Here is a 15,166-nt window from a genome sequence, read left to right as displayed (position 1 = left end):
GGAGGTGGGGGTGGGGGTGCAGGGTGCACGAGTGCTTTGTTTGGCATTGCATGGGCAGCGCCCCCCACGTCCTCACCTTCTTTGCCCGGGACACTGGGGGACAGCATGTTGGCTAACCTTAGCTGGTGAGGTGCAGGGGGAACCCCGACCTCGCCCAGGCCCTTCTGTTCAAGGTGCCTGTTGAATGCAAACGCGTTGCAGCCTGCAGGGCCCTTGGCGGAGGCCTGCAGCAGGGCGGCGGTGGGCATGGGGCCCCGGGCGGCCATGGGCATTTGGTAAAACTGCTGTCTGTGTGAGGGGGCAGCTTCGGGGTGGAAGCTGCCGTTCTTGTCCACGTGGAACAGGTTCTGCTGGAAGCTGCACGAGGGCAGCAGGCGCTTCTGCGGCTTCACCTCCGGGCTGTGGGCCACCCGGGTCTGCACGGCGTGCTTGCCCAGCCACTCCTGCTTGTACGGCTGCCCGTGGCCGAGCTGGTTCATGGCCGAGCTGATGACACAAGGCACCCCTTTGACCTCCGGGTCCCCCAGCAGTTTCCCCGGCTCGCATTTCACTTGGCTGTGCTCCCCGACAGTCCTGGCCACTCTCTTTTTTGGGTGGTTCTCCCGCTTCCTCATCTGGAGTGGGGCCAGGGTTCCTGCCAAATAGCCCTTCCCGTCTGGATTTGGGGAGCTGGACGGCATTTCCACCAGGCTCCTCTCTGGCGCGGTTTTGCCCACTGAGGTAGTTTGAACAGGCAGAGGAAGCCTGTTGATTTCTAGCTTGGCGCCCAGTCGGGGCTGCGGCAGCACTTTCTCCAGAGGCAGGTTGCCTTGCAGGAGTTGTGTCACCAGCGGATTGTTCGCCTCCACCGATGACAGGCGGCAGCTTGAACTCCCGGCACTGGGCACCCTTTTGAGGGGGTCTGGAGCCAAGGAAATGGGCTCTTCCATAGGACTGGAGGTGGCCACCTTGGTGTTCTGGGCTGGTGGCACACTGGAGGTGACTTCTGGCACGGGAGGGGGCAACTCGGGCCCAGGGAAGTCTTCAGTGTCCATTCTAAAGCCCTTGTCCGCCTCGTGAGGTTCAGCTTTCACAGGGAGGGTGACGTTTGCTAGAAGATTCCTGGGGTGCAGTTCTGACACGTGGGGGTAGCTGGCATGTTCAGTTTTGATGGGTTTTGGGCAGCTTTGTTCTAGATAGTCCTTCTGTTTCCCAGAGTGGCTCACCAGCGGCTGGCCTGTGCTCCGCACGGCATCCTCAGTCCAGCAGATCCGGTTCCCTGGGTTATACGGATTATTACTACAGGTCGTGTCGGCTTCACTTTTGAAGGCAGTCGGGCCATGTGCTCGCTCAGTAAAGCTGTGACTGGGCGCCGGCACCTCGTTCAACTTATCGGGGACCATGAGGGGTAATTCCTGGAGGTTTGTACAGGTGCCCTGCAAGGTTTTACAGTCTTGTTTCGCTGCAGGTGTAGCAAGAAAGCTAGGCCCATGGTCGAGGCTGTCACTTGTAACTGGCTCCGGCCTGCTGATGACTGACACCTGGGGACACGCCATGGGTTGGACGGGAGGCTCTGTCCTCACTGACCGGCTCTGCAGGTCCACACTGGTTTCTGTGCTTTCAATGGCGACAGTCAGCGACAAGCTGGAGGTCAGCGTGGTGCTGTGGTCCACGATGACCTTGCAGGGGATCGATCTGTTGATGGCTGCTGGGGTGAAGCCCCCGGGTGGCTGCAGAACTTTTCCAGAATTATCTGCTCTGCTACGAGGCCCTGCGTTTTTGTCCAAACTTTCAGCACTCAACTTGGGCGGGTTGTCGTAAGAGTTGATGGTGAACATATTTCCAGTAAACATGGCAATGGGTGGGCGTGTGACCAGAGAGTCCGGGGCTGCCACCGGCTCGCTGCAGCTGAGGGGGGGTCTCACAGTGGTACCCATGGAGACGGGGGCCTGCTCTTCACTCCCAGGCATGGCTAACTTCTCAGTAGGAAATCGGCTGTTCATTCCTGTTGGAGGAATCAAGACCGAGCTGGCAGAGAGATGGTTTGGCAAATTATTTCCAATGGAGGAGGTTGGCACAGAGGTGTATGGGCTGGAGACTAAGGTACTGGCATTGGTGCTTGAGATCAGCAACTGCTTCTCCTCCATGGAGTCTGATATGCTTGGGCTCTCTGTAGTGGCTGGGCCTGGGGTGTTCTCAATGCATTTTGGAAGAATGGCTATGCACGGAGTGTCAGCGGCCTGGATGGTGTTGAGCATGCTGAGGCTACAGGCAGAAATGGTGGTACTTGCACTGTCCACAGACATGAGAACGGAGGCTTTATCAACAGAGCCTGCAAAGGGGTGTTCTTTAATTGCTCCCGACACAGGAGTGCTGCACACAGACACAGGGGCGGGATTTTTATTAAAAAGCAGCGGCACGCTGCTGTTTTCAGAAGAGGTAGATGAGACAATTTTCTCAGACAAATGCGACACAGGTATACTGTCCTCAGAGCTATGCACAGGTAAGTCAGTGGCTTCTGGAACTTTCGGCGGGTTGAGAGGCTGCTGTAATACAGTGGTGGACTCCCGGAGGGGTGCTGGTTTGTTGCTAGGAGACCTGCAGTTTGGATTAACAATGATGACACCAGTGGAGCCTTCAATTTTTGTTTCTGGTGTGGAAGAGACATCTAAGTTGGGAGGCCCTTCTTTGGAGCTGACCTGGGGCAACCAGGCCTCTTTAGGGGTCTGGAAAAGGTGGGCTCGGGCTGGATGCTTGGGGAAGAGCTTAGCCTTTGTCTGCTCCTTGATGTGGGCCAGGGTTCTGGCCTTTCCACCTTCACCTGGGCTCCCCATGGCTCCAGAGACAATGCTGGCTGCTGCAGCTACAGCCGCAGCAGCGGCCGCCTCTCGCTGAGCCCTGGCTTGCTGGGCTCGGGCCTTGATGTCCGCGAGGGTCCTGGCTCCGGTGTTCCTCCCGCCGCTCACCGATGTGCTGGTGGATGCCCGCGACTCCGCTTTCGAGATGGGCTGGCTCTTGATGATGAAAGGTGGTCCGATTTTGGAAAGCTGGATCTAAAGGAAGAGGAGAATGAAAGATGAAGCGTCTGAAAGGAAATTACAAAGGAGGTGGGTAATTATTGTCAGGACTGACTCACAGCTGACCTCCAGCAGATTTTCAGGGGCAGTAAACTGCATAGGAGAAGGCTGTTTGTCTTCCTATTGTGAAATTACCAGTAGGCCACCAGAGAGAGCACCATTGAGATTGCCAAAGCAGAAGTTAAGTCAATGCTGGGATTATTTAAAGAGCAGATTTTGAGCTTTAGTGGGGGGTAGTGTTAAATATATGCCAAATAGTAATTTTTAGTCACCTTTCCAATTCACTGTAGTATTTTTGCATGGAAGGATGGCTAGTAGCATAGTGATAAGGAGCTGCTCTGCCAACCCAAAGGTACTCAGTTTGAGTCTACTGGTTGTTCTGTGGCAAAAAGATGGGCAAACACCTCCCATGTCATTTACTGCCTCTGCAAACCCAACAGAGGAACAGAGGATCAGCTATTGCTTAGTTCCAACTCAACGGCACATGCCAACAAATGGAAGGCGGCAAGACTGTGATAAAGGATGCACAGGGCTGGCTGCGTTCACTAAGGCAGTGGAAAGAACCACACCTAAATTCCCAAAGGCATTTTTAGGGCCCAAACCACAATAAATGTGAAAATTACATTTTCAATCTAGGCAAAACATGAACTGGTAGCTTCATTTGGCAGAGAAATAAAGAATTCTCTTAATGTCTCATCTAAAAGGAAGCAAAATGAATGCTTCTTCAAATATGACATTAGGAGAATAGACTTCATGAACCTTTTTGTTGTTGTCATATACCATCAAATTGGAACCAACCCTTGGTTTGGACCCGCCAGTGGGTTTTCAGAAGCAATATATCACACAAGGTGAGTCTGATCAGCTTTCTCCCACGGAGCAGCTGTGGATTTGCACCAGTTGCCTTTGGGTTGGCAGTGCAGCTCCTTAATCCTGGCCATCAGCCATCCTTGTTGGTTTGCAACACTGGTGCTTGACTTTAACTGTACTTGTCTTATTTGACCCAAAAGGTATAGGGGTAGGAAACTGGGCCAGAAAGTCAGGAAGGTAAAATTCTCATCTTGACTTTCCCCAAAGAAGCTCTGTGATCTTCTCAAACTGTCTACCTCAGTGCCTCAGAAAATCTTATGAAGACAGGGCCTGCAATTGCGTGGTTATATGTTCATTATAATGACACAATAAAAGTTTGTAAACTTGTTGTAAAATCAAACTACTTCTTTCTGGTCTGTTTCCTTCACAGAGCTGTTATAAAGATGAAATGAGACTGTTTTTGTGAAACTGTATTTGTGAGGGTGCTTTTATTATCATTAAGTTTTCATAAAAGCCAATCTCTCTCATTGCCTAAGAGAAAAATATGGGGTATCCCATTTCTTTTCTTATTGATAATACACAATCTGCTGAATTAGGTAACTACCCCAATCCACATTGTTTACCTACTCATGCAAATGAAAAGATCCACAGAGGTTGTGTCGTAAAACTCATGAGATCTAACAGCTGGGTCCCCTAGAAGCACCTATGACTCTGGAGGCACTGAGAACATTCTTGATGACGTACCATCAAGTCAGAGCTGGCTCATAGCTGACCCTCCAGTTGGATTCCACAGACTGTAAGGCACATGAGAAGAGAACACCCACCTTTCTCCTTTGGAGTAGCTGGTGGATTCTATGTGTTTGTCTGGTTTGGCAGTCCAACTCCTTACCAACTGGACCACCAGAGTTCCCTAAGAATATTCTTAGAGCTAAAGATCTGGAGAGCTGCAAGGATTCTGATTAAAGCCTCTCATTATACAGTTAAAAGGCCCAAGCATATGAAGTCCTCTACGCTAGGGTCATATAACATAATTTCATACTGTGTACGTGTGCTTGGATTTCCTTGTCCCCAGGAAAAGCCTTCCCTACAGGACTTGCCTTTTCCTTCATACATGTATTTACATTATAACCTGCCACGTATTACAGGATCACATTAATTTAGAATTATGCTTAAGACTCTGATAGATAGCATTATCATCCCAAGATAGGTAGGCCTTTTCTCATTTTCAAACTGCTCATGAACTCTCTCCTTGAATCCAAAGCCTTCCAAGAAAAGATGAATTTAGCAAGGAAAGAAAAAACGATTCCACTTTCCCTTTAAAATGTATCCTTCAGTTGAAAATGTTTAAAAATAATTAAAAAATGGAAACTAGAGATATTCAAGAATATTAATAGCCAAGCAAAAAGTAAAGCTACCTACAGTTATGCATTCTCTGTCTCTCAACTATTAAATGAACAATCTTTAAAAAAACAAAAAAACCCCTTTTAAGATAAGTTTTCATAAGGAAAAGTGAGGCAAGTTTATTCTAAGACATATCATATAAAAAAGTACATAGTGAAATTATATTTTTATTTCCATTGCATTGGTAGAATGCATAATACCAATGCAATGGAAATAAAAATTGTTAGAATGCATAATAGGCTCTTGATTGATGTTTAATGTTCATCTTCTACCTCTTTAATAGGGAGTGTTTTATTAAGTAGAATGATGATTTTTTATCTTAAAAGTCAATTCTGCTGAGATCATGGGTTATCTACAAATAGCAGGCTTCTGAGTAAAACTAAGAGAGATTAAAAGAAAGCGTGAAGATGTTTAGGATCCTATGCCACTCATATTTAGAATTATCCATTTTTATTCTAGTATCTAAAAATATTTATATAAAACCTCAAATACATGCAAATTTTAGTGGATATTCATTTTAATAACAATAATTTGTATTAATTTTAATTTAAAATATACTTCTTGTTGTTAGGTGCCGTCGAGTTAAGTATGACTCACAGCTAACCTAGGAAAAAAAGATCTGAACTTTGCTCTATCCTACTTAGGCAGAGCCAATTTACAGAAGAGGTTTGTTTTATCTGAGACACTGGAGCTAAAATCTGAAAAAATAGAAAGTATATAAATTGGAATGTTTGTCTATAAGGATTTAATAGTTTTGTGGCATTAAAAAGACTTCTTTCCTACTTTATGAATAGAACAACAAGATTTGTATATTTACATCACCGTAGCGCCCTCCTCCAGGGTTTGTAAAGCAATTTCGTTGGTTTATTCAAGAATTATTAATTAGGTCCTCGTCTAAGCCAGGTCTCTAGGTGAGGCCGATACCGGTAACCAATAGCTTATTGGATAATAATGATCTCTTTTACTACAAGCTCCTGATTTGTAACTATTTCTTTCCCACGCTTGCTGGACTTGTATGAGAAATGGGATAATCCTTCCAATTTCCTTAAGTTTATGTAGGCTTCTTTCTAAAACCTTGGAATCTCCATTGTCACAGTGTCCTGAAGGTACTTCTAAATCCCACTCCCCGCTCCCAAATCTTTTTCTTTAATCACTGATGTCTAAACATACCTATGTGTCTGATTTTTCTCATGTGTGCTCAATATACAATCCTACCCAAGGATTAGGTGTGGCCTTTAGGCTGTTCTAAATAAACTTAGATTAAATGGAAAAACAAATCCTAGAAGAAAGAAAGTGTATTTTACTATGGAAAAACTAAATACCTAATTGTATTTTAAAAAACTGCATTTAGAAAGAGAAGTCTATATACTGACTTGGCCATTTCTAAACGCCCTACCTTGAGAGGTGGAACCCTGGGCTCCTCCCTTGGAGGCAGTTCCTTCTCAGGTGGGCTGCTGGCAGGCAGGCTACGGGTGGACTGATCATCTTCTATCCTGGCCCTTTTTTCCTTACAGATGCCAAAGCTATGCTGCTCTGCCGTTTTCCTCTTGGATATTTCAGATTCTCTTTCATTTCTTATCCCGTCTGGTGATACTGAGGGTTCTGATGACTTGGAGCTATGTGAGGTCTCCAATCGACTCTGTGTGCTTCCCTGTTTATGCGTTCTATTTCTAGGGCCTTCTGAAAAGGAAGTCTTTTCTACTGGTGAAGGATATTGCTTGTCCTGCAGTTTAGCCAATGGCAGCTCAGTTCCTTGACTCTCGGACTCTTCAGAAAAGGCGGGTAATTCCAATGGTGAAGACACACCTTTCTTTTCTGTTTTCTGCAGGACACTATGACTTTTCGCCTTTAAAATTTCTGGAGAAGGAAGTTCTGGAATAGGAGGGAAGGGTTTCTCACTTTCAGCATGAGATTTGCAAGGTTGCTGGCTCAGGGTCTTACTGTGCAAATCTTCAAGTGGAAATGCTTCGGAGGCCATGGAAGAAGAACCTATTTTGACAGGTTCGGGAGCAGTCAACAGAGCCTTCTGCTGAGAGAGGAGGCTCTCTCCCAGCGGCGAGGCTGGGACGGAAGGTTCCTCCTTCTGGGAGGCGAGTGGCTCTTCAGAAATGGAAGGTGACTTTCTCTGCTGATGCACCATTCTGTCACTCAAGGAAGAATTTGAAATTGGAGAAGTTTCTGAAGGAAGTGGCAAACTGGATACAAATGTGGTCTCTGATGTGAGATGCATGGAAGACACTGAAGAAGTTTCTGATGTCAGTGGCAAATCAGATAGTGGTGAGGCCTCTGATGGTAAAGGGAAGTTTGAGACCGGGGATGCTTCTGATGTTAAAGGCAAGTTGGACATGAGAGATGCCTCTGATATTTCCGGTGAGGTGGATACTGGAGATATTTCTGACATCAAAGACGCATGGAGGGTTTCATCAGTGGGCTTTCTCTGATTATATGCATCTGTGTTTTCAGTGCTGGACACCTCAGAACAAAACGCTGTCTCAAGGGAGGCAGGAGTACAGGATTCTTCGGAGGTGCACTGGGTTTCTCCACCTGGGGACGTTAGGCTGGGGCAGGCGCCTTCTGGGCTCTCAGAAGAGAAGGACGTTTCAGATATGCAAGCGTTTTCAGAAAGCTGTTCATCAGGATCACTCTGCAGTTCCATATCCACAGCGATCCCTTCATTTGGAAACTGACCCTCTAAAGAGGGTGACCCTGCTTGGATTTTTGGAGTAGAGGTCTCTACTGGGGTTTCTGGCTCTTTAGGCTCTGTGTCCCTGATAGTGTGAGTCACAGATGGAGTGGAAGATACCAGAGAGTCACAGACCTCGATCTGATCAATAACAACTGACATTTCTTCTTGGGAAGACTCTGATTTCTCGTCCACCTTGATTTCGAGAGGTGGCAATGTTTCTAAAACGTCATTCATCATCACACAGGACTCCAAATTCTCTTCAGGAGTTGAGATTTGGGGTTCTTCCTGTGAGTTGTTTGTACCTTCAGACTCGTCAGAAAATTCAGGAATTGTCTTATGATTTTCATCCGGACATTCACAGATACTAGTCTCTACCTCTTCGGTGATCTCCTCCTGAATTACAGACTCTTCGGGGATCAAGACATCCTCTGATTCGGATTCTGCCATTACGTCTTTAGATGGAATCTCCACCATTGGGCAGAGTGTGGCACAGAAATCTGGCTCCGAGGAGGCTGGGCTTTTCATGCTTTTTGGCTGTTGTTCTTCGAGGGGTGTCTGTGCAGAAGAACTTGGAAGACTAGAAGTCCCACACGAGGAACTGCTTTCAGCACCGTCGTTATTAGGTCCAGAAGTGAGCTTCATTGATTCTTCTCTTGATATACCCAACCTGAACAAAGATATTAAGTCAGAGATATTAAGTCATTATTTAAGCACAAATCCTGACTGGTCTAGCTGGCATCTCGAACACATGTATTATTCAATTAATATGAATGTATGGTATTAATTTTATAATCACTCAGTAGCATGTTTAATTCATTTAGACTAGTTTATGACAACTTAATTCCTCTACTGGTTTTATAATCATCACTCAACTCTACTTCTGTTTAAAAAGGAAAAGACTTAATTTGGTAAGTGAGGAAATCTGAGCATTGCTGGAGGAATAGGTAAAACAACTTTGAACTTGTTAACAAGCCAAATGCTTTGTGTTCGCTTTTGCCAATGTCAAGAAACTGAATGTTAGCACGAGAACACTGCCCATCAAATGGCAATTTACAGATTATAAAGATTTAGAAAATGCTGTCAAAAGACCAAAAAAGGTGTGTGAGCTATAAAATTTCATAAAAGTTGTAATATCGAAAATATATTTAGTTCATCCAAGCCAGGTTCCCAGTGTAAGAGTAGAAAGAAACTTAGCATGAAATTTTATAAAATGATTAGAAGATGCATTTAATCAATTAATTAAGAATGATAAAAAAATTATTATTATATTGTAAAAATCCAAATATTGAAACAACTTCCAAAGATTACCCCCTTAAACCAATTTAACAAGTACTATTCAATTACTTTTTTTAAAAAAATCTGAAATAAGAAAAAAAAATGTTTTACTGAAGAAAATAAACTTATTTGGAGTCTTCAAAGCTGATTTTACTAGCTTGGATTTGTGTGAGGCAAGACTTTTAAAACATAATTTCATATAGATTTCTTACTATGAAGATATTCTGTACAAGATGATATTTTTTCCCTTAAAAACAAGAAATAGAGATAATATCACCAATATCTGATGGATTTTAGCTGAAAGCAAAGAGTACTAGAGGAATATCTTTGTTTCATTGACTATACAAAGGCATTTAATTGTGTGGATCACAACAAAGTGTGGCTAACCTTGAGAAGATGGGGAATCCCAGAATATTTGATTGTGCCCATGCAAAACAATACCAATTGACATATTTCAACAAACAGACACTGCCCTGGATGTGCTCACTAAGTTGTGCCAAGAAATCTGGAGGACAGCCAGCTGGCCAACAGACTGGAAAAGATCGATATTTGTTCCCATTCCAAAGAAAGGTGACCCAACAGAATGTGGAAATTATCAAACAATATCATTAATAGCACATGCAAGCAAGATTCTGCTGAAAAGTATCCAAAAACATTTGGAACAATATGTCAACAGAGAACTGCCAGATGTGCAGACTGGATTTAGAAGAGGTCATGGTACTAGGGATATTATAGCTAATGTTAGATGGATCTTGGCAGAAGGCAAAGAATACCAGAAGAATGTCTATCTGTGCTTCATTGACTATGCAAAGGCTTTTGACTGTGTGGATCACAACAAGCTGTGACTGACTCAGAGAAGAATGGGAATCCCAGAACATTTGATTGTGCTAATGCGAAACCTATACTTGGACCAAGAGGCAGTCGTCAGAACAGAGCAAGGAGACACTATATGATTCAAAATCAAGAAGGGGTTCGTCAGGGATGTATTCTGTCTCCATACCTTTTCAATCTGTATGCAGAACAGATCATCCAAGATGCTGGGCTATACGAAGAGGAATGTGGCATAATGATTGGAGGAAGAATCATCAACAACCTGCGTAATGCAGATGACACAACCCTGCTTGCTGAAACTGAGGAGGACCTGAAGCGCTTGCTGCAGAAGTTCAAGGACTGCAGCCTCCTCTATGGACTGAAGCTCAACATCAAGAAAACAAAGATTCTCACCACTGGGCCAATTGGCAGCATCAGTATGGATGGTGAAGAGATTGAGATAGTTAACAGTTTTCATTTACGTGGCTCCACAATCAACACTCTTGGTATCAGAAGCCAGAAAATCAAGAGACAAATTTCATTGGGAAAGTCAGCTGTGAAGGACCTCTCAAGGGTACTGAAGAGCAACAACGTCAGGCTGGAGACTAAGGGGCACCTGATCTGGGCTACAGTCTTTGCAGTTATGTGCTATGCATCAGAGAGTTGGACAGTGAATAGGGATGATAGAAAAAGAATTGATGCCTTTGAGCTGTGGTGCTGGAGAAGAGTATTGAATATTCCATGGACTGCTAGGAGAACAAACAGGTTTGTCCTTGAGGAGGTGCATCTGTAATGCTCCTTGGAGTCAAGTCTTTTGAAGCTTCGTCTGACATACTTTGGGCATGTTGCAAGGAAGGACTGATCCTTGGAGAGGGACATCATGTTTGGCAGAGTGGATGAGATGGATCAAGTCTGTGACCGGAGTGGTGGGAATAAGTGTGTTTGGGATGGCTAGGCTGGCACAGGATGGAACGGTGTTTAGGGTTCTTGTACATAGGGTCGCTATGAGTCGCAAGTGACTCGATGGCACATAACAACAACAACAACATGCAAAACCTATACTTGGACCAGGTGCCATCTTCTAGCCAGAGCAAAGAAACACTGCATGGTTCAAAATCAGGAAAGAAGTGCGTCAGGGATGTGTCCTGTCTACATAGCTTTCCAGCATGTATGCAGAGATCATCTGGGAGGCTGGGCTTTTTAAGGAGGAATGTGACAGCAGGATTGGAGGTAGACTCATCAACCCTGCTTACTGAACCTGAGGAAGACCTGAAACATTTGATGCAGAAGGTCAAGGACTGACTGCAGCCCTCAATATGGATTAAAGCTCAACAATAAAAAGATAAAGATTTTCACCACTGGATCAATTGGCACCACCATGAGAGATGAAAAAGTGATAAAGGTTGGTAATAATTTTAACTTGCTCGGTTCCACAATCAACAATCTTGGCATGAGCAGTCAGGAAATCCAAAGATGAATTGCACAGAGGAAATATGCTATCAGAGACCTTTCTAAACTGCAAAAGAGTGATGATATCAGTCTAGGGACAGAAGTGTGACTGATTCAATCCATGGTCTTTGCAATTACTTGCTATGCATCAGAGTTGGACAATGACTAAGGATGACAGAAGAAGAATCAATGCTTTTGAGTTGTAGCGCTGGAGTAGAATACTGAACATACAATTGGACCGCCTAGAGTACAAATAAGTTTGTCTTGGAGAGTGTGAACCAAATTTCTCCCTGGAGGCAAGGACTGTCAAGCTCTGTTTCACATACTTTGGGCATGTGGCCAGGAGGGACCAGTCGTTGGATAAGGACATTATGCTTGGAAGGGTCAAGGGACAACATAGTCCCTGCATGAGAGGGATGGACACAGTAACTGTGGTAATGGGGGTAGATGTGCTGGAGTCAGTGAGACTGGCTCAGGACAGAGCAAGATTCAGAGCTATTGTACATAGGGTCAGGTGACTTGATAGCTCTTAAAACAGAAACAATCTAATGTTCAGCTCATAAGGCAAAGCTAATCAGATTTATAATGAAGGCTAGTATAAATCAGTATTTCCTGCTATACTGTTACAATTCAGTATCAGATGTTAAAGAAATATGTTTTTCAAAATGAAGTTAAGTTAGAGCACAGGCCACAAGAAGGACAAGCAGAAAAGGGAAACAATTCCAGAAGAAGTAATAGATTTGAAAGAAATTTGGCAATAATAGCAATAAAGTCCTCAATGATATTTAAAAGTATCAGTGATCTATTTTGCTTAAATAAAGTCCTCAAAATGAAGAGGAACCACATCATCACTAACAACAAACAGTCTTCTACAGGTGGATACTCGGGCAGGCAGAAAGAAAAAAAGTAAAAGGGAAATAAAATGAAATTTGTTCTTTGGATGTTTGATTACTGCCTCCATTACTAAAATTCAGAAGCCTGAAACATGGATGATACTGCCTTCATAATGTGTCTTTTTCCTTTATCCTTAAAATGAGTTCAAATGATGCTACAATTCACAATTATCCTGTATAGAGAGAAGCAGAAATCTGTAGATTTAAAACAGAACAGTCAGCTAGAAATAAGGTCTCTTGAGGTAAGGTCACTGCCAGCTAAATTTCTGTTACATGACTGTTGTTGAGAACCCTCAAGTCCGTCATGCAACTGAAGTAAGGAACGGGTGCTTTGAAGGGAACTAAGGATGCTTTGGCCAGGATAGAGCACTCCCAGCGTTCCTTTTCACAGACAGAGGACAGAACTCCTGGACAGTGGCGGAGGTGTCCTCCAGGGTTTCAGATCCTGCTGAGCAAGATAAGAAATGCTTGGTCTGAACTCCAAAATAATCTCAGTCATATTTTCTAGGTATATTTCAGACATTTGTAACTCTTTTTGAAAAGTCCAGTAAGGATTTTGATGCAGGAAGACTGGAATAATGTAAAAAAGAAAATAAGCAAACAAATACATCCAAAGTTGATGCCAATTAAGAAAAAACAAAACAAAACAAAAAAACCCAACCCCCAAAACCTCCTCTAGGACACAGTAGAATTATTCCATTGGCTTTTCAAGGCTCTCACGCTATGGAAGCAGACTGCCACATCTATTTCCTGCTGGGAAATCCTACGCTATAAAGACAGCATGAATTACATGTATTTGGTTCTGCTTAAACATGCGTATGCAATGAAGAGTCTTGGGGCAGTCACCATGAAAGACAGACCACCTACCTGCCAGTAATGCTATGTAGGGCAGTTCACTAAAGGCTAGTCTACTGTGTGTAAACAGTTCATTAGTTATCTGATTCTTTTTCACAAGGGCTCTTTGGCATTTATAGAGAATTCTGTGAGGTAAGTTCAAATGGCATCTTTTTTGCTGCCTATAGCCACTGTGCCTTCAGTACAAACCAAAAAGTCTTAAACCTTCATTGCGAAATATGGGTGTTAAAACACAAAGTCTTCCACTAAGTAAGAGAATCTAAGGCCAAGATCAATAGTCTGACCTCCTAAACCTCTTCATTCTTGAATCTGATTGTCTAGGAGATTCTGTATCTGTCTGATTAGGTAAGTCTCTGCTAAGTGTGAAGCTCAGGTGAAGTGACTTTCAGATTGATTCAGTATCATTAAGAAATACAACCTTAATAATGTATTAAAACATGCTACACAAGGAAAGTGATAATCACTTGTTATGCATCAGAGAGTTGGACAATGACTAGGGAGGATAGAAGGAGAATTGACGCCTTTGAGCTGTGGTGCTGGAGACGAGTGTTGAGGGTACCATGGACTGCTAGGAAAACAAACAGATTCATCCTAGAGAGGGTTAAACTGGGATGCTCCTTGGAGGCAAGGATTCTGAGACTTTGTCTGACATACTTTGGTCATGTTGTAAGGAGGGACCGGTCCTTGGAGAGGGACATCATGCTTGGGAGGGTGGAGGGCAGGTGCAGGAGGGGAAGGCCCTCTGGGAGGTGGATTGATTCGGTGACTGGGGCAATCAGGATGAGTGTCTCAGAGACAGTGAGATTGCCACAGGACAGAACAGAGTTTAGGGCTGTTGTACATAGGGTCGCTATGAGTCGCAAGTGACTCGATGGCACATAATAACAACAATGCAAGGAAAGATGGACAGAATGAAAGGAAATGCCTCTGGCTCTCCCTAAAGCAAAGACTTAACATAAAATATATATGTGTACAATCAATTTTGTTTTTAAAATGAAGATTTAATGTGTGCTTAAAATTACTTATCTCTGAAGGGTTCTAATGAACGAAAGTGAAAATTATTAAATTTAAAAAATACTATATAACTTTGGAGAGACTAGAGAGTGTTATGCTGAGTGAACTACATCTCATAAGGGCAAATATTACATAAGACCATTATTGTAAAAAAAAAAAGGATAACTAGTAAAACATGTCTGGAAACCCAAGGGGGGAAGGGGTGGGAGCAGAGGGATGAGCATGGGTGGGGTGAAACTATAGGGTTGCACAACTTGGTGTGTGGAGAGGAAGGGCGAAGGAAATGGGAAGGATCTGGCAGGGACCTGAAAAGTCAAAGTTAATGATGGGTAAGCTCGAAGGGTGATTAATTTTATAAAATATAATGCATAGAAATGATTGCATGAAACACAATGTGAATGAAGAACAGTGTGAAACACAATGTATATAAATTATGTGAGCAAACCATTATAAAATAAAAAATCTCAAAAAAACAATTAAAAACAATCCTGTCATAATCTACTTAAGAAAAAACAAAACTGACTTCTATAGTGTCTCCTGTGCTATTTTCAGTCCAAAATGAATTTTTATGGACAAGTTATAACCCTTGGAAATGCATTTTTAAAAATGTAAGTGCTGATATGCCACTATAATTTTACCTGTGAATTCTTACACCAAGGGGCTATTGCCTTTTATCACAGGTTTATTAAGTTTTACAGCAAATGAGTGTGCTATGTGAAGCAGAGAATTACATTTTCATTTCGTTCTTAAAGAAATGAGGGGGGGGGGAATGGTACAATACTTACTTTTCTCCATAAAACCTTTCAAAGAATTTTTCTTTCCAAGGCTCTGTTTTCTTTTCCTTCTCAATTTCTTGCCTTATTCTCAATTGCATTTCGGGGGTAAACTCTCCTAGAAAGAAAATGCTGCTATATTCAGTA

General features: G+C 43.4%; 1 protein-coding gene across 1 annotated transcript in view; it reads right to left on the bottom strand.

Annotated features, from left to right (window-relative positions):
- Positions 1–15,166, bottom strand: part of ASXL3 (additional sex combs like 3 (Drosophila)) — a 194,355-nt gene that overhangs the window by 733 nt on the left and 178,456 nt on the right. Inside the window, exons 9-11 of the mRNA XM_006889225.1 lie at positions 15,032–15,137; positions 6,661–8,617; positions 3–3,032 (exon numbers count right to left, since the gene is read on the bottom strand). Coding sequence (XP_006889287.1) covers positions 3–3,032; positions 6,661–8,617; positions 15,032–15,137 — 5,093 coding nt within the window. The remainder of the gene's footprint in view (positions 1–2; positions 3,033–6,660; positions 8,618–15,031; positions 15,138–15,166) is intronic.

This window comes from Elephantulus edwardii, unplaced genomic scaffold (assembly GCF_000299155.1).
Source record: "Elephantulus edwardii isolate Elephantulus edwardi_28Jun2011 unplaced genomic scaffold, EleEdw1.0 scaffold00076, whole genome shotgun sequence".
Classification (NCBI taxonomy): Eukaryota; Metazoa; Chordata; class Mammalia; order Macroscelidea; family Macroscelididae; genus Elephantulus; species Elephantulus edwardii.
Note: the sequence above shows the minus strand (reverse complement) of the source record. Positions and strands in the feature narration are given on the sequence as shown.